General features: G+C 50.1%; 1 protein-coding gene across 3 annotated transcripts; it reads left to right on the top strand.

Annotated features, from left to right (window-relative positions):
* Nucleotides 1-92: 92 nt before the first annotated feature.
* Nucleotides 93-19,990, top strand: THAP4 (THAP domain containing 4; the record flags this gene model as incomplete). Of its 3 annotated transcripts, none has more annotated exons than XM_080605015.1 (6): nt 93-352; nt 765-1,921; nt 11,949-12,108; nt 14,514-14,623; nt 15,907-16,010; nt 19,649-19,990. In XM_080605015.1, 6 exons carry the CDS (start codon nt 93-95, stop codon nt 19,766-19,768), a joined length of 1,911 nt encoding a protein of 636 aa, XP_080461141.1. In that variant the 3' UTR covers nt 19,769-19,990. The 3 variants fall into 3 exon arrangements, with proteins under 3 accessions (XP_080461141.1, XP_080461142.1, XP_080461143.1); XM_080605016.1 differs by lacking the exon at nt 19,649-19,990 and adding an exon at nt 16,640-19,126; XM_080605017.1 differs by lacking the exons at nt 93-352; nt 765-1,921 and adding an exon at nt 5,473-5,623.
* Between the last annotated feature and the right edge of the window lie 1,876 nt (nt 19,991-21,866).

Below are 21,866 nucleotides of genomic sequence, written 5' to 3'. Positions count from 1 at the left end.
GCGAGCGGTGCCGGGAGCCCCCCCCCGCCCTCAGCGGCCGCTCCGTACGGCGACCCCTCGGCCAAAATGGCGGCGGCCACACGGCGGCCGCCATGCTGGTGGCTGCCGGCGGCGCCGTACGGAGCCCCGTTCCCCAGGGCGGAGGGGTGACCTGGCTCCGCCATCTTGCTGTACGGCTGGCGGCGGCCGGGCCGGGCCGGGCCGGCGGGGGGCGGGAGGAGGAGGAGGAGGTGGAGGAGGAGGAAGGCCGGGGCGGGCCCGGCCGCCGGCCGGAGATGGTGATCTGCTGCGCCGCCGCCAACTGCTCCAACCGGCAGGGGAAGGCGCACCGGGGCGCCGTCTCCTTCCACAGGTGAGCCCGCGGCCCCGCAGGTGCCGAGGAGCCGGGGGCGGCGGTGCCCGGGCCGGGGGCGGGGGGCGGCTCCGCCACGCTCCGGGCTCCGGCCGGGCTCCGGTGGGCGGCCGCACGGCGCCCTGGGCGCTCCCGCAGCCGGCGGCGGGACAGCGGCGGCCGGCCGAGCCCCGGCGGCTCTTTGTTGTGCGGCGCAGCCGGCTGGCAGCGGCCCCCCGGCCCCCCGAGCCTGCCCCGAGCCGCGGGGCTGTGCCCACAGCGGGGGAGACGAAGGTCAGGCGGCTCGGCCCACCGCCCAGCCCGACCTGCCGAGTCACAACTTTCGGGGGAACGGCCAAAACTTGGGAGCGTTCGTCTTTGTGGTCGCAGCTATCGCCCCTTACGTTCGCGTGTTTGTTCCTCCCGGTTTTAGATTCCCTCTGAAGGACTCGAAGCGCCTGATCCAGTGGCTAAAAGCCGTTCAGAGAGACAACTGGACCCCCACCAAGTATTCCTTCCTCTGCAGCGAGCACTTCACCAAAGACAGCTTCTCAAAGCGGCTGGAAGACCAGCACCGGTTGCTGAAGCCCACTGCCGTCCCTACCATCTTCCAGCTTGCGGAGAAAAAACGCGACAACCTGGATTATGTCAGAAGCAAGAGAAAAATAGCAAGCCAGGTGCCGCTGCAGGATGGAGAGGACCCAAGGGAAGGAGGCCGTGAGGTAGTTCAGAGGACCTCGTCTCCTGACCAGGACTTTATGGTAATGCAAGGGACGAACGAGATGGAGGAGGCGACTTTGCAAGAGGATATCGAGTCGATGTCCGAGGAGGAAGAGGATCTCCACAGCGAGCTGGAAGGCCCTCGGAGAAGGACGTTAGGGGATAATTTAGTTGCAAAGCCTGGACCTCAGAAAAAGTCTGACAGATCTTCTGTGGAGGACTGTCCTAAAACCACCTGGACGGGGAGTTGGATAGCAGACAGGAGTGGCATATCGGTGGATGACTTCACGCCTCCTGCCTCTGGTGCTTGCAAGTTCATCGGCTCCCTTCATTCTTACAGCTTTTCCTCCAAGCATGCCAGAGAGAGGCCATCTTTCCCAAAAGAGCAGCTAGAAAGGAAAAGGCCAAAGAGAGACGTGGAACCAAGCTGCAGTAGCAATCTCATGGGACACGATAAGACTGTCACAGAAGACTCCCCTACTTCATCCCTTACTGCAACCCCTCAGAAACCTTCCCAGAGTTTGTCGGCATCCCCAGCAGACCTGACCCCTCAGCCTGCTGCTGAGGCTGTGGTGGGACAGAAGGGGGACACGGATGCCAACCCCATGTCGATCAACGAGGTCATCATGTCGGCCTCGGGAGCCTGCAAGCTCATCGACTCCCTCCACTCGTACTGTTTCTCCTCCAGGCAAAGCAAAAGTCAGGTGTGCTGCTTGCGTGAACAGGTGGAGAAGAAGAATGGAGAGCTGAAACTTCTGAGGCAGAGGATCAGCCGCTCGGACAGTCAAGTCAGGAAGCTGAAGGAGAAGCTAGATGAGCTGAAGAGGATCAGTTTCCCTTACTTGAACAGCCTGCTATCCCAGGACTGTGGTCAGTATTTATAGCGTCTTTGCATTCAGGCAGAATTCATCATTTTCTTAACAATAAGAGGCTGTTTAAGTTAGAGGTAATAGCAATGCAGTGAGTTAAAGACAGGAGACAGGTATGTTTTTGGAAAGGGAAGTAGTAGCTCATGCTAGGCCAAGGGATGCAAGTGAAAGAATTGGACAGGTTTTTGGGCACGTGAGCTATTTCTTGTATTCCACAAGCCTGTTGTGGTTGGTTGGTTGGTTTTTTTCCCTGACAGTGTTGGCTGTTTGGTAGAAGTCACTGCTGCGCTCTCCAAACTTTGCCTCCTCGAAGTTGCAAATAGCACGCGTTGTTTCCGTATAGCTTTCCGAGGTGATGGGGCGCAAAGTTAGGTTATGGTGTGGAGGACAACTCCTGTGATGAATTTTTTTTTTTCTTCCTGGATTATTTTAGCTTGTTCATCTGTGACATGATTTGGAGTGTGTCTGTGAAATTTTTCTGTGCCTTAATGAGCTGTCATGAACAGAAGGTATTTGGGAAAAGCTGTTGTAGTCTTCTCTAGTGATGTAAGAAGTGCTTCTGATCTTGGATTTCATGTACTGTACTCAGTACTTGGGATACAAGAAATCCAAGTGAGGTAGTAGGTCTCAGACACGACTGTCATCGTACATGTTGACGACGTTCTTCTTGACTGAAATACTGCGTTCAGTTTGATAATTTCCTCCCTCAGAAGGCAGAAGTCAGGAAACAGATAATAGAGTGCGAAGAGATAGGAAATGACTTCTCTATCAGTAAAATAAATAATAAGTGAAACACCTGAAAATACAGGGGAGCTCAACGAGCGATGAGATGGCGTGAAATTCTGTTACCGAGGAGTCAGATCGGGCCTTACCCCTTTCTATTGCAAGAAGAGTGATTTAATCCAATCTTTTGAACAACGACAAAACTTTTGCACAGTGACTCCAGTTGCTAGATATAATTTGGGGAAAAGCCTAGAAGGCTTTAATGGTATTTGGTGTTTGTGTGGCTGCGTAGGGTTACTTTGTGAAGGATGCGTGACCCGGAGCTTTCTTGAAGCAGCTTCCTAAGGATGGCTAGGTGTGTTGGAAACTCTTGCCAAGGTAATTCTCCCCTCTGCATCCGTCGTGAGGTTCTTCCTTGTTTTCTGAAGCCGCGTGGTAGTAGGCATGGTTAGAAACGTGATCCTGGCGTAGGCAGACGCGCTCTCCAGACTCCTACAGCATGGCCTATTTCCTCACTCGAGTGCAGGAAAATAAACCCCAGCAAAGTTCTCACAGGCTGATACCCAGCGCTACTTTCTCCACGTGTTTGTAGTTTTCCAGTGGAAAGCTCATGCTTTGATTTGGGTAGAGGGGGAAAAGATTTTTTTCGCTGCAGTGCGAAATCAGCGTGGTCTTCTTATTTGTGCCTTCCTGTCTACGGTTCTGTACTGCTTTGGTGTCAGACTAAAGGAAATGACTAAATACAAAATTAGGGTTCCGTAATTATCGTTCCCAAGTATACATATAGAGGGATATAAAAAAGGTGTCTGGCAGTGTTGAAATGCCTGCAATGAGATGCTGGTTGCAAGGAGGGCGTCCTGAATGTTGCTTTTCTTTTTTTGTAGGGAATACTGTGATTTTGTTTTCTTTCTTGAGGCAGATGTTCTAAAGTGTACACGTATGAGAACATGCAAATGACACAGTAAGAATTTTGTAAGAACATAGGAATTGCGTCTTCAATTTTATAAGGTGAAATGTCAATTTTTTTTTTTTAATGAAGTGATCAACTTGTTACCCATTCTGCTATCTCTTATCAACAAAACTAGAGACCAACGTGAGAAAATCAAATCCTTTTGGTGACTGTAGCTCTAGGCGATGGGAAATTCTTAGGGAACCATTCTGCTGGTGACTTTTCCAAGGGTTTGTTAGGGGCTGGCCAGCTTTTGTTTTAATTTCATCTTGGTGCTCTTCTGCTTTGCACTGTTTTTTTCTTGTGCTCTTAGTAATAGTTTATGGCAGTCAAAATACCTGATTAAGCGCAGCTGACTGCTGCTGGGCAGAGCCTGTTTTATGCGCAGACACTAAATTGTACTCTGATGCAAAACTGAATTGAAGAGGGCTTTTTGGTATTCATAAAAACTGAGGTAACAAGTATTAGGTTAATAATAATTATAGTCTTTAGTAGTAGCTACATTTCAGTTGTCCTAAATCATACGGTGCGTAGATGAGGTGATGTTAATAGCTATAAACCTGAGCCTGCAATTTCTTTTTTTTCTAAAGCCGGTGCCTTGGGGATGGGGAGCGTAAGGAAGGTACGCGACCGGGCTGACTTGGCAGGTTGCTGCCTGTTTACGTCCTGACTCCAGCGTGCTGCCGGCTGTCCTCCCCGCTGCCGCCCGATGTCCGGCTGCGTGCACGAAATTCGGAGCAGAGGGATGTGCTTTGGGCCCACCTGCGCCGCCTGGTCTCAGTGCGAAGCCCTCTTAAAAGCGTCGTGTGCTGCTCTTGTATGGACTGCGTGCTGGGCTTACCGGGCAGTCGGTGTGATCTGTCCCGTGGATCTGTTTAGCAAGCGTTGCGTTTTTAAGGTTTTCTGATGGTCCCCTGCATGTTCGGATGGCTTACAGCCTCAAGCTATGAGCGTATCAGACCGGACAGCCACGTTTTTTGTCTGAAAAGGCAGAGAACGGGATGCCCTAGCGCACAGCAGAGCGGCGATGCCCTAGGTGTTACCCCACGGCGATGCTGCTGTCTGCAAAGAGGCCCTGTGATTCCTGCCGCGTGCTACTCGCCGGGCAGCTCCTCGTGCCCATCGTTCTCGGCTGAAATGCTCCTCCAGCTGCACAAGGAGGTTTCTGCTGGCTGCACCCAAATGACAGCCATCTGGAAGGAGCAGATTTCTGCAGACTGCTGCACACGCGGTCCCTGCCAGCCGCGCTTGAGGACTGGTGACTCAGTCCGGGTGAGTTTGCCTCACAGCACGCTCAGGCCGTCACGGTGCACAAACGTGGCCTTTTCCAGCCTTTCGTAGCAGGGAGATCAACTAACTTGTTTTAGGAAAACCCCTGGGTTTTCTGCACGGCTGCTGTAGTGACGATTTCCGTGCTAAACTTTGAATTTGCTTGCTTGTTTGGTGGGAACACATTTCCTTCTGTTTCGTGGGCCACCTCTGGTGTCTGCAGGCCAGTGGCTGAGAAATGTTTTTGACAGAGCATGGCTGGACAGGGTGCACCAGGCGGAGCAAGATTAGACACATCTTCCACAGAGCAAGAGGATGCACTGGGAGAAATTAGGGAGAGAGTGAGCAAAGAAACACAGCCCCAATGTCCTGGGGAAGGTGAGCTGGGAGGAACATGGAGTGCAAGGGAAGGGGAGGCAATTCAGCGTGCTCCTGTTCAGCACACATAGCATCTGACCAGCTAGTTCTGCTGGAAGCCTTCTCAGCTCTGTTGGTTGCATCATGTTCCTGAAGCCAAAACGAAGATGCTGCTTTCACAAGGTCACGTTGCCTTAATGCCCTGGTGTTCGATCCTTTTGTAAAACTACATCTCCCAGCAGGCTCCAGGATAACTTTCTTACCTCATCGTGAGATCACTTCCCTTATAGCCATCTTATCAACCAAGTGCAGGACACTTTCTGGTGAGCAAAGGTGGTTAGAGAGCTAGACCAAGCGATAGGAAAATAACTTGGCACGCTATGGCCAGCAGTGGAGCAAACGCAGGTAGGATTCAATGTGCTTAAAGTACATGCATTTATCAGAGAGGTAGAGTTGTTCATATTCAGCATTCTGAGCTTACGTGGAGCCCGTTCCAAACTCCATGTCTGCTTTCATGAAGGTCATGTTAAAGGCAGGAGATTTGCAAAATGGGTCCACGTGGAAAACAATCAGAATATTGCTAAGTAGCCATTGGAAATGTTTCTTTCCAGTTTAGATTTGTTTCTTAGTATTTGTACAAAACCTCGTAGAAGTGCAGTTGTTTATAATGCTTTCTGCGTGTGGGTGAAGGGTAATTGGTGAGCTTTGGGAACACAGGCAGGAGGACCTGAACGTTAAACGTGGTTTTGTGCGGAACTGGAGACCCGGTGCCTCTTCAGTGGGAGCGTTTTCCACCGAGGTGGCAAGAGACTTTTGCTTGTTTTGGAGAAACAAGTCGTAAAGCTATGTTCCTCAGCGTCAGTGGGAAGAGATGTGAGGGGGTGCGAGAACAAGAAAAATATATTTATTCTGGAATGGCAGGTGCTGATCACAGCTCTTCTGCCTTATCTACCTGGAGAAATGGATGGGAACGGCTGGGACAGAGGGTTGGTCAATAAAGTGTTACAAAGATTGAAGGATAAGGTAAGCAAAGAGTGAGATAAGGAGCAGGAATATGTGCACGGAGGTTAAGAGTGGGGCCAAATCTGTGACGAGGTGTCAGGAGAGAGGCTGGGTGAGGATTTCCAGCACCTGCAGCCCGTGCACGTGCTGCCCTGGGGCTGACGGGCTCCAGTCACCAGAGGGGTTCCGCATGGCTCCGATTTGGGGCCAGTTCTCTTTCGTGTCTTCATAAATGGACTTGGGTGCAGGACTTGAAGGCATACTTCGTGTGCGGACAACACTAAGTTCTGACAACTGGTTGACTCCGTTGAGGGTACAGAGGCCTTGCAGAGAGATGTGGACAAATGAGAGGGCTGAGCAATCACCAATAATACAGAGGGAGCAAGTGCTGGATTCTGCGCCTGGGAAGGGGCAACCCTGGCTGTACGTACAGACTGGGGGACGAGAGGCTGGAGGGCGGCCCTGCAGAAAGAGATCTGGGGGTTCCGGGCAATAGCAAGGTGAAAATGAGCCCTGGCAGCCAAAAGGGCCGGCCGTACTCTGCAGGGCCTCAGGCACAGCCCTGCCGGCAGGCGGAGGGAAGGGATCGGAAGGGATCGATCGTCCTGCTCTGCGCTGCCTGACGCAGCCTCACCTCGCGTGCCGTGTGCTGTTTGGGGTGCCACAATATAAGAAGGATAGAGCTGTTAGAGAGTGTCCAGAGGAGGGCTACAAAGATGGTGAAGGGTTCAGAGGAGAAGACACGTGAGGAGCGGCTGAAGTCCTTGGGTTTGTTCAGCCCGGCACAGAGCAGGCTGAGGGGAGGCCTCATGGCGGCCTGCAGCTCCCTCACGAGGGGAGCGGAGGGGCAGGCGCTGAGCTCTGCTCTCTGGGGACAGCGACAGGACCCGAGGGAACGGCATGGAGCTGGGACAGGGGAGGGTCAGGCTGGGTGTTAGGGAAAGGTTCTGCACCCAGAGGTGGTCGGGCACTGAACAGGGGCAGTGGTCACGGCACCGAGCCTGCCAGAGTTCAAGAAGCATTTGTCCAAGGCTGTCGGACATAGGGTTTGATTTTTGGGTGGTCCTGTGTGGAGCCAGGAGTTGGACTCGGTGGTCCTGGTGAGTCCCTTCCAACTTGGGATATTCTGTGATTCCATGACAGAGGTGAGCTGCCTCGAGCATCGCTGGAGCAGCGGGGACCAGCTGGACACACAGCGAGCCCCCCTCCTCTCCTGCCCTGTGCAGGTAATTGCGTTGGTTTTAGAAATCCCCGTCAAGCTGAGTGACTTGGGACAAGTGATTGCACTTCTGTGTGTGTGTGTGTCTCAAGGTCTATGATCTGTGAGATTATCAGCTGCGTTATCTTTTCAAATGCTGATTAGCTAAACCTAAACAATATTATCTCTTAGGCTGTCTAGGTTTTTAGGTTCGCTCTTTCACAGGAGCATGCTTTGGGAATAGTGACCGCAAGATTGTGGCTGTCGGATGGATTCAGGGTAAAAATTTCCTTGTAGGAATTCTGTCTTCACTGTCTTCAAGACTGGGTTCATCAGGAGATGGCCCTTCCACTGTCCCCACGGAGAGAAAGGAGGTTGGAAGGGGGGAAGCAAGACCTGTTGCTTCTCTGTTTTCTGCATCTTTTTTTTTTTTTTTCCTGTGGAGTGGTCTGCTTTCTTTTCTGTTGTTTTTTTTTTTTTTTTTTCCCTAATGGCCTGTTCAGCTTGTGGATTAAGCATTTATTTCTGAAGTCAGTGGGCAATGACTCACAGACACACAAAAAAAAACCACACACAAATACAATAGCTTGTGACTAGGAAGCAATGAAAATGCTAACTAAGGAAAACTTGAAAGAAAGTATAACATACATTGAGGTAAGCTTTCTTTAGGATGTTTGGGTTTCCCATAACAGTATGTAATTTTAAGAATTTGTTTTCTCTGTGTTTTGTAGTGCAGGAGAGGTCTGGTAGTGACTGCAGACACTGGAACGTTTTACCACAGAGGCAGTAACAGATTGGTGCTTGGTTATGAAATTAATTACTAATAGAGGGCGTAAGATGCGAATTTGTGAGTGAAATCACATTTCCCCCCTCAGCGCAGGGATGGAGTTAGAGCACGTCAGCGCTAGGAGTGCTTTACTGGTTCGCTGGGAGAGAGCATCAGCAAGTGTAAGGGGTACAATGCTGGAGAGAGGGGCAGCAGGGAATAAAGCCACCTTCTGTACCTAATTGGGCAACAAGTGCGCAGAACAAGGCTGCTCCTTAATTACTGGAATGTTGCTGACGATGGTTTAAATCTAGTAAGCGTCTCAGATGAAGAAAGGGCTGCAGGAGGCTGCCCAGCTGCTGGCGGTAGTCCCCACACCTTGAAGACGGAAGGTGCCAGGTGAGATTTTCTTTTCTTTTCGCTGAAGTTTCATGCAGCAAGTATTCCCCAGCTTAGGAGAAACAGGTTAGCTGTCTCATTAGCAGCCAACTGGCTGCTCACTCTGCACTTTTGCTGATAAAACCGCACGGGGATTTGTGCCAGCATAGCTTTGTGTGCCAGGGATCGCGCTGCAGAGCCACGCTGGCTGAGGCCTGCGTAGACATGGCCTGGGGGATCGCTCGTCCGCTTTGTCCGGTTCATCTCGCGGCAGGGAGACTGCATCGTCCCTCGCTGCAGAGCGTGGGCAGCCAGTTACAGCCTGACTTTGTTACTGTGCGGGGAGAGATTTGACTTCTAAACCCCTGTGAATGGGAAGGAAGTGGAAACAAGCCATCCGCGAGGCCGGAGGGATGCAGCGAGGTCAGAAGGTGAAGCAGAGCTGACTTGTGTCCCCAGGACCTGGGCACGGCGGTCTCGGGGGAAAGTGTGGCCTGAACAGCTTCCTGAAGAAACGAGATCTAGGTGATCATGTTGCTGATCACGTTGCTGTGGTTTTTGTCTCCCAAGCTGTTACCACAACTTTTAAACGTGGTGGTTGACTTCATTTGGGTTTTGTAGAGGAGCAGAGGTCTCGAGGTGCTGGGAAGAGCTTCAAGAAAACATATAATTTGGTAGGGGAGAGTGACACCATGAAGGTCCTTATTAAGGAAGAGGCTGTAGTGTGAGCTTACTTGTTATTACACAAAAAAGAAACTGTGCACGTGGACGCAAAAAGACCAAGATTTGCTTCATCAGTCTTGCAAGGATGCTCTCCGAGGCTTTAAACATGTAGAAGGGAGGACAGCGTGTCTTGCAGTGCAAGTTCCCAGAGGTGGTTTGTATTTTTTGTTATTCTCAGGCACTTGCCTACTACTGTGGCTTAAAATGTGTTTGTAAAAGTGAGCTATGAATGTAGATTGTTAAAGAAGAATTTGCATGCTCCTCCTTCAGTGAAATTCCTCTTGACAGAGACCGTATCTCCGAGTCTGTGTTACAAACAAAGCAGCTCAGTAGACAGATGTTTTCCACTTTCCTCTGTAAAATTATTTATTGCTACAATAGTCTTACATTTACTTAACCGTGACATAAGAAGCAATTTTTTTTTCAATCACCTTTCTTTTCTGATGCCCTCAGTCAGCCTTTCTCCCGTCAGCCTCCCTGCTATTGCTTTTCTGCCCTTTCAGTTCAGCTCTCTGGCACAGAAGGCTGCCGGGGGTGATAACAGAACTTAGTCCAAAGTCCGATGCCAAAGGTAAGAAGCAGCAGCGTATAGGAAGTGATCAGGATGTGCTTATTCCCCTGGGCATCACTGAGTCTCTCTCCGGTCCTTATTCCCACAGCACAGCTGGTAAGCAGGAGAAAAGGAAGGATGGAAGCTGTCCTGGTCCTAGGCTTTGTTGCCATCTCCTGGCCCAGAAGAGGGCAGCAGCAGCACAGGCTGCAGTCTCCGCTGACCTTTCCAAAGCATTGCTCTTCCCTTCTGTGGGGGGCTTCAGGGCCTGCAGAAAGCTCAGGAGGAAGAGCACCGTGTGCGGGTTGCAAGGGGAAGACAGATACCAGGTGGACAAGGTGGTGATGCCGTCTGTGCTCTCACACAGCCTGCTCTGAGACTGCAAGCGGGAAGGAAAGGTGGTTCCTAAGAAGCAGTCTAGAGGCATTTAGTTTCTCCTAGCAATAATTTTGAACTTCAGTTAGCGGTAATCGCTGTATTAAAGTCACTGTACTCACCGCACCCGAAGATAGTGTGCTGTTGCTTGGGCTGCCGACAGGACAGGTGGAAGGTAGGGGCAGTGACGGACAGCCCGGTAGCTGCCGCTGCTGGGCAGCCTGTAGGAACCCCCCGGTAAGCCGGCGGTGCCTGCACGAACACGCGGGGTGCTCTTTGCAGGGGGTTGCTTTGATGCTGCAGATTTTTACCACTTTGTTTCGTAGCGAGAGCTCGTGTTTTCTCAGGTTGCTTTGCTTGCAGAGTACGAGGATAAAGAAACTAACAGCCTGTTGACGACTTGCTAGTTGTCATTCTGTCTTTAAACTTGCCGTGAGAGAGTAAAGAATAAAAGTGGCTGTCTTTTACTGGTGAAAAATCTGTTCCCCTACTTTGGCATCCTAGTGTGACCTCTCCAATCTTCCTTGCTCAGTCCTTTTTTGCCTGTGGGTTGGGTTTGAGCACAGTGAAACTCGGACAATTTTTTGTTTAGGGCACCATTTCTACTCGCAGCTGAGTCCATGCCTTCTAGACCAGCCAGACAGGCAGCTTATTCCTGTACTAGATGATATCACTAGGTGTGGAAAACACCCGTTTAGCCCCTGGCCTGCCACTGCCTGTCGTTTGGCACACGAGTGGGAGGAGGGCGTGCTTTAAGCGACCTTACTCAGCTGCATAATGGAGCCAGCCTAGATTTTGCAGTGGGCCCCCTCATCTCTATTTGTAGAGGTCTTTCCTAGGATCATGTGGGTGCTGTATCACTTTCCCTGTTTACATCGCAGGAGAGGATCTGCTTTGTTGTTCACATGACTTTAAAATGTCTGTCTCAATTTCTCTCTTTTTTTTTTTCCAGCTCACACCCTGTGAAATCATAGCAAAATGCAAAACCGTTGCTTATCAAAGCTCTTCTAAAACGATTCACTAAAGGAGCCTTTTAGCTTTGTGAAGCAGGCCTTGGTTGCTTCCTAATAAATGCAGTGACAAACGGGAGTACCTTTCTCTTCTGTTTTATGCTTTAACTTACGTGCACAGCAGTATTTGTAATACCTTTCAGTGAGCCTTAGTCCAGCACCTAAGCAGAGCAATTTCTGAACTCTCTCTACCTCTTTCTATAAAAGTACAGCTCATTATTAACCTCTTAAAAAAAATACAGGTAAACTTTGATTTTGAATACGGATGCTGCCTGACTTTCTTTTTCCTCTGAAGTGAGGACTCATTTCCTTGGGCTCCAAAACAAACAGGAACAGCCCGTCCTTAGTGCTTGAGAAAAATCAGCGCCAGAGCACTGGAGATCTGTCACTGATATCATTTATCATGCTTCATTCTTTACCCTGAGATTCTGTGATTTCAGACTTCTTCCCTGCGTGTTGAAGGGAGGGGACTTTTCCCTTCGAGTCGGTGCCAGAAAGAGGGGGCAGAAAGGCACTGCCGGGAATAGTGCCCCGGGGGAGGCCACGAGCAGGTCTGAAAACAGACTTACTCTCCTTGCGCCTTGGAGCTGACTTTGCTCTGCAGAAAAGCGTTCCTGATGCGTTGGACCATTTCTGAGGTGTTTCACGTTCTTCCTCCACCCAGCTGTTAACAGCAAGCCGTAGAGCAGGCCCACGAAATGTCTTCATTCTTTCCTCTTCCTCCGCAGAGACTCCCCAGCTGAACCCTGTGATGGAGCCCCTGTCCTGGATGCTGGGCACCTGGCTCTCGGACCCCCCGGGGGACGGCACCTTCCCCACGATGAAGCCGTTCCAGTACCTGGAGGAAGTGCACATCTCTCACGTGGGGCAGCCCATGCTCAACTTCTCGTAAGTCTCGAGGTTTGTCTGTGCTGGCAGCAGCTTTTGGATCGGAGCAGGTGTGGCTGCAGTGAGATTTGTTGGTTGCATTTCTTTTCCAGGTGCAAAATAAACTGGGTTTTCATCTACCAAATGAGGCGATGTAGCGGCATGTAGCTGGGTGGTCTGCTTTTTTGGGGGGGTTGTTCTCCTTTAAAACTGCTGATAAATTGGTGCGCTGTTGTGTTGTGCCCAGAGCTGCACACCTGCAATCAGCGACCGTTCACTGGCCTAAACCTAAACATACCATGCGACTCCACAGAGCTTTTCAGAAGTGAGTTCACACCTCTGGTGCTGTCGCGTATGTGTAGAGGGTCAGGACCATGACCGTGGCACAACATGCAATTCTTGCGGCCTGCCACTCTTGAGGGTTACACAGGGAGAAGCAACGGAAGGTGCTGGGATCAGCAACGAGATTGGCCCCATCCTGAACACAAACATCCCCATAGTTTGGGCAAATTCAGTGCCTGTCTTTGAAAGGTCAGTGATCCTTCCACTTTAACGTGCTGTACATGTGTGTTAGCCAAAAGATGTTGTCCTTACGGCCAGAGAAGACAGCGTTCCTCTTGCTGGTGGCGGCTGTTTAATTAGAAATGAATCCTCAAGTAATAGCGTTACCCTACAACCACCATCACTCTGTTTTGTCAAGCTGACACTTACGGATATAAATGAAGGCACAGTGGCATAGCTAACGGGTTTGTCCATTTTAAACTGTGGTCCCCAGTCTTCACCAACGTGAAAAAATTGAGAAAAATTAAATGTTCAACAAGCTGTATTGGATATCAGGCAGACGGCTTAACTGCTTTGTTTGCAAGTAATTGTTCGAAGAGAAATACAGAATCTGGAGGAGGAGAATTGGCATGTTAGCTAACGGTTCAGTGCTAATCCTTTGGCTGGGAGGGTTGAGATGGAGAGGTTGTTGCTTTGAGAACCAGAGAGAGGAATAATTACAAGACACTGACGTTGTGTGAATGGTACCCTGCGTTCCTGGTGTGCGTCGCTTGTTGCGACAGAGCTGTTGGCAAGGCGTGATATTTTTAGTTCAGTTGCCAAAAGAAACAGGGCTCCGACAGTTGTGCTCTACACCCAGCACGCCCTGACTCCAGCTTTTGGGTCACTTGCTGGTCGGAGTTGTGTTCTTCTGCTGTAGAAATACAGCTCAGAACTGCTGAACTCTGGGAAGCTTTGGGAAAATGGGCAGGCGAGGGACCTGGCTCCTCAGCCAGTGCCCCAGACCATTACAAGACAAGCCATACGTCTCCCAGACACTCCAGGCACTGAGAGCAGCCTGAAGTTCATTCCCCCTTTGATTCTCGACAGTCTCAGCATGACGCGTGTCCCCGCAGGGTGCGCTAAGTGCAGAGCACGCAGGCTGGGATGCTAGGGCAGTCCTTAGCATAGCCGCAGTCCTGCACTGCTGGTATCGGTCACTCCTGGTCCTTGTCACCGTGTGGTTAGGAGGAGACATCCTGTGTATAGAGACACGGCCAAGCAGGAGGAGTAATTGTGTGCCCAGAGGATGCCGGGGAGCCAGAAGCAGCTGTAAGCACCCAAATTCTGTAACGGCATGCCTGTGCTGTGCTCCTCCTTCCTTGCTTATAGTTTCCTTTTGTGTTTTCTTTTGGGAGATGGCGACTTTGAGTGATTCAGTAGCTCTTACTTCACGCAGGAAGCCCTTTCTTTGGGCTTTTTGGCTCTCGGTGTTTCTTCACTAAATAACTGCTTCAGCTCGCCGTGTGGTTTAATTCAGTTACCTGTGTAGACTCAGGAGTGCTGTAGCACTGACGCAACATATGGTCGTGTGTAATAATACGTAGGTGTTGCCTGTGATATGGCTGACCAAATGTACAGCTGTAAGGCATTATGAAGAGTAAGCAAGCATCCGAGCTGATTTTTTTTTTCTTTTCTAGGTGGGAAGAAATAAGTCTGCAGTGTTATTGCCTGCAGCAAGTAAGGTACAAAGAAAAAAACTGACAGATCTTAAAAAATTTAATAAAGATGATATTGTAAGGCCAGCTACTTGTTTGAGAGAAGGAAATTTGCGACAGAGTATGGCTTCAGCATCAGCAACATGTCTTACTGTAACCCAAGGGAGTTTCTAAGCTAGTAGTTAGAGAGACCCAGGAGCTGTGGAAAATCGGAAGCCTGAACTTAAATAATGACTTCCAGCTCTGAGGTCTAGCTGTGCACCTAAAGGAACTGTCTTTTTACACGCTTACGTCTTCCAACCGTGAAGTATTGTCAGTCTCTTACTCTTCAAATGCAGGCAGTCAAATGGTTAAATAAAATACAGTTTTCTCTGAGATGAAACCAGGCCAAACCCTGTGTTTTCAGTGCAACAATACAGCGACGTTTCTATTCTGATTTCCCCTCAGGTTCAACGCCTTCCATCCAGACACCAGGAAACCAATGCACCGAGAATGTGGGTTCATCCGCCTCAAACCTGACACTAATAAGGTGGCCTTCATCAGCGCCCAGAACACAGGTACTACATCTTTGGGGAAGAGAAGAGGTCCTTGTCCTGCGGTGCCATTCATCACTCTTCTCGAAAATTACTGGACCTCTTTAACAGTTCCATTTTGTTTATTTTCACTGTGGGCTCAGCACCAAAGAGCAGCATCTCCCCATCCTGCTGTTAATGAGCTTGAGTCAAAAGCACCATGTTTCTAGGACTGGCTACATGGCTTTGCCCAGGCAGCAAGGCTTTCTAGCTTTCTCAGACAGGAAAGGACTGCAAATCAAAATATCACTCATGAAGGAGACTTGAGGGATATCCTTTCCTAAAATGGTATGTTGGTATTTATACTTTTTAAAGCTTTTTGAAACAAAAGAACCCCTCAATTCATGACAAGTTACAGCCTGGCCCTTAATCGTGGCAGGTGATGAGTGGCCACTGGCATTCTTGTTGCCTTCATGGTATCCAAGTGTGTTTTTTGCAGGGAGAAAAGGAGAACTTGTACAGATAAGACGCGTCATTCTCACTGTTCCCGTGAGTTGGCCACAGTAGACCCTGTGGTAGAAACAGAGAGGGTGTATGCCTCAGGTCATGAGCTCATCTGTCTGGAGTCCTCCCATTGCTAGCATAGCAGCTGGCCGGCTGCTATTTCTGAGCACTGTCAGGTTCAACGTCCCACTTAGATTGTCGTTACTGATGTTAACACTCACCGTGTTTGATTCTGTGGTGCAGAGCAGAGCTTGTGACCCTGGCAAGGCGAGGCTGCGGTGGTGGTAAACCTCCCATGCGACCTCTCCTTCCCAGAGTGCTTGGTGTGATTCATACCACAAGTTTCCTATTACAAACCCTGCCTGGTTGCAGCACTGTAATGGGTAGCTTCTCTCCTGTTCCCTTTGCCATGTCCAAGAGTAATTTCAGTACGGTCCTCTTAGTTCCTAAACTAGGAGAATCTCCCACTGTCCGGAATTACTGCCTTGGTACTCTTTGTGCACCTGCAGGGACTGAATGAGAGAGAGAACTGCATCTACGTTATATTATAACTAAAGAACTTTTAAACCCGGTTAAATAAGGATCTAAAACTAGAGAGCGTGTGCTGAAGGGAAAATTGCCAGTAGCAATGCAATACCTATCGCACAGTGTGTGAGTAAGTCTGGCTAGATCTTCCAGCATTGTTTCTGAGGTTGCATGGATTTATAGTTGTTGATATGTGCTAGGTCAGATAAAAATCTTCTTCATCTGTTATATAGCCTAATAACTGTGACGTTGTTAATTAACCTTTGTAGCCTGGCATTTATGACCTTGCTTCTTATCAGGTCTTGTGGAGGTGGAAGAAGGGGAGGTGAATGGACAAGAGCTGTCTATAGCTTCTCACTCCATAGCCAGGATCTCCTTTGCCAAGAAGCCCCATGTAGAGCAGGTGAGTTCACACTCGGTTAGCCATTCAAATAATATCGCTAGCCCCCGAGGGTGTCTAGTCGAGAGAACAGGCCGATTAGTGCTTTAATTACAGATTACCCTCAGGTCTTCTTGGAAATACTGCACAGCATCCTTGCTTATTTTCTGTGTAACAGTTTTCAGAAGCTGCTTCACAGATTACAAGACAAGAAGGAATCATTAAGATAAGAACTGCCACGCTGAGTCAGACCAGCCTACCCAGAATCCTGTCTCCAGCAAGGGCAGTAGCAGGTCCTTAGGGAAGAGAATAGGAAAGTCTTGTCTAAATAGTAGCACTGAGCCCACTGGGAAGGGCCTGCTCTGCAGGTATAGATCCCGGCCCTGCTGCCCTGCCGGATCCTTCTGTCACAGGTCTTTTCCAGGTCTGCCTTCCACACCTATGAGACAGATCATTCTGGCTGTTCCATTAGTCATCAGAGATTTCCTCCTTTGCTGTTTGGTTTTCGTTCAGGAGATCAGAGCCGTATGCTACTGGTAACGGGTCAAAATGGGCCCTTCAGAAACCCTCAGCTAGGGTCACACATTGTGAAATAAATTCTTGTTAAAGATGAGTACATTTTGTATTCTTTTATTTGTCTTTTCCTGCTTCAGGAAGCAGCCCTGATGCAGCACACAGGCTGAGCTGTGGCTGCAGCCAGAGTTAGCTGAGGATGGGTTGATGAGGACGAGGTGTTCTGAAGTGAGCAGGAGCGCCAGTCGTGTGCTTGGCAGGCACTGGCTGCTGAAATGGAAGGGGATGTGTTAGACACTGGCATTAGGCGCGCGCTGCATGTGTAGGAACAGATGTATTAACGGGGTTGGATGCTGTCTTAGAGCATGCAGACTGGCAACAGCTTCTGGAAGTGCCCTGGAGTGACCTGCACTGGAAATTAACACATTTGCAAAAAACTCTTTCTTTCCATGTCTTCAAGACAAGCTGAAAGTCTAGAGCAGCAGGAAATCTGGTGTCTTCCTGCTAGGCTGGGTTAGCACACCCTCATTGCCTGTTATCCCCATCCTCTGACACAAGTTTATCTTGCTGCTTCCAACACTCGTACCCAGTTTGGTAAACTACCTCAAACCAAATCTTCCTGGTGTGTGGCGATATGCTGAGGTCACTTTGCAGCAAGCTCTGAGTCTCTGGAGCTGTGTGAGAGAGCTGTTTGAGGAAGATCTAGAAAATGGGATACTCTCTATTTTTCCAAGTCAAATACTAAATCAGCCAAAGCTATCTTTAAAACAAAACAAAAAAAAAGCATTTCTTCTGGAAAATCAACTCAATTTTATTTCTGAAAGAAATGGGAGGATTCCATTGTCCTTGGGCAAGTTACTGCAGTAAAATGGAGGCATTTTGTGAAAAACAGCAGGAATGAATTCCGCTTTTGATTCAACTTTCAACACAGTCTTAAAGAGAAGCGCAGAGTCCTCTTTCAGCACCGATGGATGAACCACTCCAATGTTAATGTGAATGCGGCTCTTTGAAAAAGGCAATTGCTTTTTTAACTGTTGTTTAAGGTGAAAGGGAACTGGTAGGAATACTGACGTGTGTACACTTAAGCATATCCACTTGGCAAAAGCCTTATGGGGAGGCAGCTATTGTTTTGAAAGTGCTTTGTGAATCCGTGAGATGCTTTTTGACTATACTGTGCTCCTAACAGTCTCTGCTTTCTTCTTGCTTGTAATGCACCGCGTTTTAGAAATTTCTAAATCGGTCTCATTTAAGTAACTGCCAATTAATCATGCATGCAGGTTATCCTGCTGTCCCCAAGACTTTGTTTCTGTTCATCCCTGGGACTGTGTTCAGCAGGGGAAGCACCAAGTGGAACTAGGCACTGTAAACTCATCTTTTGGATGATGTGCAGCAAATCTACGCCAAAATCACTTGAAGGGCCAAATCACGATGTGTATGGGGGCCATGCCGGGCTGCCCTCTTAGAGCAGCTGTCACTCGGGGAACTCCCGTGTCCGTTACATCATCTGTATTGTTTTAGTGTCCTTCTGCAGAGTCGGGCAGCTGGAGCAACACACTGGAGTGTTATTTTGAAGCAAGAGCTGAGGTTTAAATATAGTGGTTCCACTTCTTTCGTTTATTTCATAGACACCTAAGAGCAGGCTTACAACATGTGCTATTCCCAGGCCTGAACGGTTTGGAAGCTGCTGAAACCTGGGTTCCAGCATCTACTTGCACGGGTCCTAAGTTTTCTGGCTCCACAGGGTAACCACAGGTGCTCCCTCTGGAGGTTCAGTGCGGCACAAGCAGACCCGCAGCCTGTCAGGTGGAAGGATGAGGAAGATGTTGCCAGCCAAGCCCTCTGAGATGGACACGGCGCTTCCTGGGCTCACCCGAGGTCAGAAGGCTCCACTCCAGCCTCACCATACAGCATGAACAAAGCTATTCTCTGTTGCAGTTAAATGCCTTGCAGAGAGCCTGTATGGTTTTTGGAGGCTGCCTTGAAAATGTCAGCCAGGACAGGGCATCTCCCTGGGCCTCCAGCCGGGTGCCCGTCTCCTGACAGACAGGTGTTGGCCTGTCTGTACCAAAGGGACGGCAGCGGTAGTGCCAAGACCATTCCTCTCCCAGCACAGTGGCACCAGCCATGGCACCACTTTGCTAATTAATTTACAGCCACAGCAGTTAATTTTAGCAGAAGTTAATCTGTTTAATGCAGAGTCTTCCTGTTTGTTGACCCCACAAAACATCCTCACTGAAACCCATCATTACTCAAATAGAAAACTTGAAGTGGGGAATGTAACGTCAAAGCCACACACAAACCTGCTGTTTGAATGATTTCTTTCCTCAATTAAAAATGCTTAAATTTAAGCAAAGACAACAGGTGATATTTTTTTTCAGGCCTTCCTACCAACACACTAGAGCTCGAACTCATCACAAGTGAAATCTGGTGTGTTACAGACTCCAGAAGGTTTATTTCCAATAGTGTGTGGCCGTGGCTTTGCTCTGTGTGAATCCCTCGTTCTCCAGCAGGGATGAACTGTTACCTTACATGCAGTGATAGTGCTGCTCGTGTAAGGCCTGCTCTCCCTCTCCAGTCAAGACCTAACACCCAAGGGTATGGACGTTCAGAAAATCTCCCTGCTCCAAGTAATCCACCTGTACCAACAGGCACAGTTCTGTGCTGCATGGTGTGCCACCAGTGTGGCAATACCCCAAGGAAGACACAGCGTTTCCTGCCAAAAGCCCAGTGACAGCAGCTTGTCAGCAGGCCCGAGGGGCTTTGAAAGGGCAGCTAATTACGAGCACGTTGGACACCCACAGTTATTTGCTCCTTTTTGGAATGACGGTTGTGTTTGCTCATTTTCCATGCTCTAAAAAGGCATGTAGTCAGCCCTACTTACGGGCAGCACGCTGCCTGCTTGTGTTGCTCTGGGGATGATGTTCTCGGGGGTTAGACCTGATATTTTGGAAAGGGCCGCCCCCTCTAGGAGAAAAAGCTACTCATCATTTTCTTGTATGGTTGCAGTGGGGGTGTAGCCTTTCATCCGCGGTACGTTGACAGCAAAACTTAAACGTAGCAAAGGAAAGGCGTAAAGCACAGTTAAGGATTTTTACCCTTAGATGCCATTTGCTTGATTTTATTATTGTTTTTCCTGATCTCCTTTTCAGATTACCAGAAAATTCAGGCTCAATTCTGATGGGAAGCTAGAGCAAACCGTCTCCATGGCAACCACTACGCAGCCCATGACCCAACACCTTCACATCACCTACAAAAAGGTGACGCCGTGATGCCCAGAGGGCCAGGGGTCTCCGTGCCGAGGGCGAGGAGCTGGACCTCGTGCCCCGAGAGCAGCGGCAGCTCAGGAACGCAGGACAGCAGACCCTGGAGCTGGGCGCCTGCGCTCACCCCCGGGTGATGCGGAGCTGCCCGTGCTGTTGAGAATGTTCCTTGGATGTTCCTGTAATGGTATATAAAAAAAAAATAATAATAATAAAAAGCTTTTATTTTTATGGTTGTGTCTTTGGGTGTGATTGCTGAGTGATCTGCGCGTCCCTCTGCTCTGGCAGCGGCTACAGAGGGCTTTTTTAACGCGTGTTAGTGTGCTGTGGGGGGTAGAAGGGGTTGCTGATTCAGCCTTCTGATCCTTCATCTGTAATCTGCATGGTGACGCAGACGTGGCAGGATCAGGAATGGGTTTGCATCACGGGGGCTGGCTGTGAGAACTCCAGCTCCTGCCTGATGAAATTCAGCGAGGGAGCACCTCTTGTGGTGGGACAGAGCTGCTGCAGGACCTGCTCCTGATGGTGCCGCTCAAGTGACTTGAAAAGATGTTGGGCTATGCTGTGCTTGCATGGGATGGGGCAGTCCTGGAGGCAAGGACCAGACCTTCTCTGGCTCCGGTGCAGAGTATCACAAGAGTATGGGTTAAGATCTTGAGTCAATGAGCAGCAAGAGAAACTTTAAGTAGTGAGGATTCATCTCAGCAATTCTTTTTTTGAGCTTGTTATTCATGATATTCAGCATTTGACCATCATAAAATGTTATCGGGTCCCTCAGCAGTGAGGGAGACTGAGATCTAGAGCTGCTTCTGGTCTCCAGCAGAGACGAGACAAGGGTTTTCCCAGAGCTAACAGCGTGAGAGGTATACGCAGGGACGGGGAATGATGCAGTGGGCTTTGAGCTGTGAGAGGTCTGGGTGCCACTGGGAAGGTTGGGCTGGGAGTTACGGGGTCCCAAGGGACTCGGTGCCAGCAGCTGCAGGAGGCTGGGCTCAGGGGTTTTGCCTTCAGGTGTCGAAGGGAGCTTGAGATGTCACGTTCAAACCTTTCCTTACAGCGTGTTTGACTTCTATAAACAGAAAAATCTGTGATTTAGAACCTTAATGCTGCTTTGAGAAGGTTACGGAAAAAATGTGGCGGGGGAGTTCTGTGTGTTCAGACAGCACTTCCCGAACCATCCAGGGTCAAAGATTTGGCCAAAGGGTGCGTGTTTGTAGGCGTCCAGGTGGCCACCAGGGTGGGCACCAAGGTGGACAATGGGCATGTGTGGCACAGGGCCGGTGGCAGCGGTCCCCTCAGAGCCACGGTCCCCAGGGCATCGGCCTGCGCCGGGGGGAGCATGAGGCGGGCCCTGTAATGGATCCTCACCGGGCAGTTACCATTTGAAGGCTTTGATCTCCTGCTTCTTGATTTTATTCCAACCCCTCGATTGAATTTCTCTCGTGTAACCGAGCTCCGCTGATACATTCTGGCCATATATAATGGATGGAGGTTGAGTGAGGAAACGCAAACACTGCTGAATATCAGTAACAGACGTGCGGGCGGCGCGGCGGGCCCCGCTGCCCAGGCCTCCTCCCTGCTGGTGCCAGCCCTTGGTATGGGCTTTATTAGCATGGGCTTTATTTAGTGTTACTAAATACTCCCCCAACCCCTCAAACGTCCCTTTGCAGTGGCAGGAACGGAGCAGAGCACCAAATCTGCCACCAGCAGAGCGATGGGGCCATGCCCGCAGCCGTGGGTGTTGCTGTGCGCACACAGGAGTGTGTACGGCCCCTTGCTGGTCCAGGGGCGCTCCTGGGATGTGGCAGGACTGGGCCCGGCCCTGCCACCTGATGCCCCCATCAAATATTAACGCGCCGTGGGCTGTGCTCTGCCCAGCCCCAGCACTGCAGACACGGCAGAGCGGCGCCCCGCTGCCTCTCCTCCTGCCGCGGGCTGCGGGGCTCGAGGGGCACCCACAGCCACAGCTGGACCTTATCTGGGGCCGGATCATCCCTGCTTGACCCGGAGCTGCCACCGAGCAGCGCGGCGGCTTACAGCAGGACGGTAACTGCCAGTTTCTGGATTTCCTCCTTCTCCACGTCGTCCCGTTCCTCCCAAAGCCCGT

This window comes from Anser brachyrhynchus, assembly GCF_964034855.1.
Source record: "Anser brachyrhynchus genome assembly, chromosome: 9".
Lineage (NCBI taxonomy): Eukaryota > Metazoa > Chordata > Aves > Anseriformes > Anatidae > Anser > Anser brachyrhynchus.
Note: the sequence above shows the minus strand (reverse complement) of the source record. Positions and strands in the feature narration are given on the sequence as shown.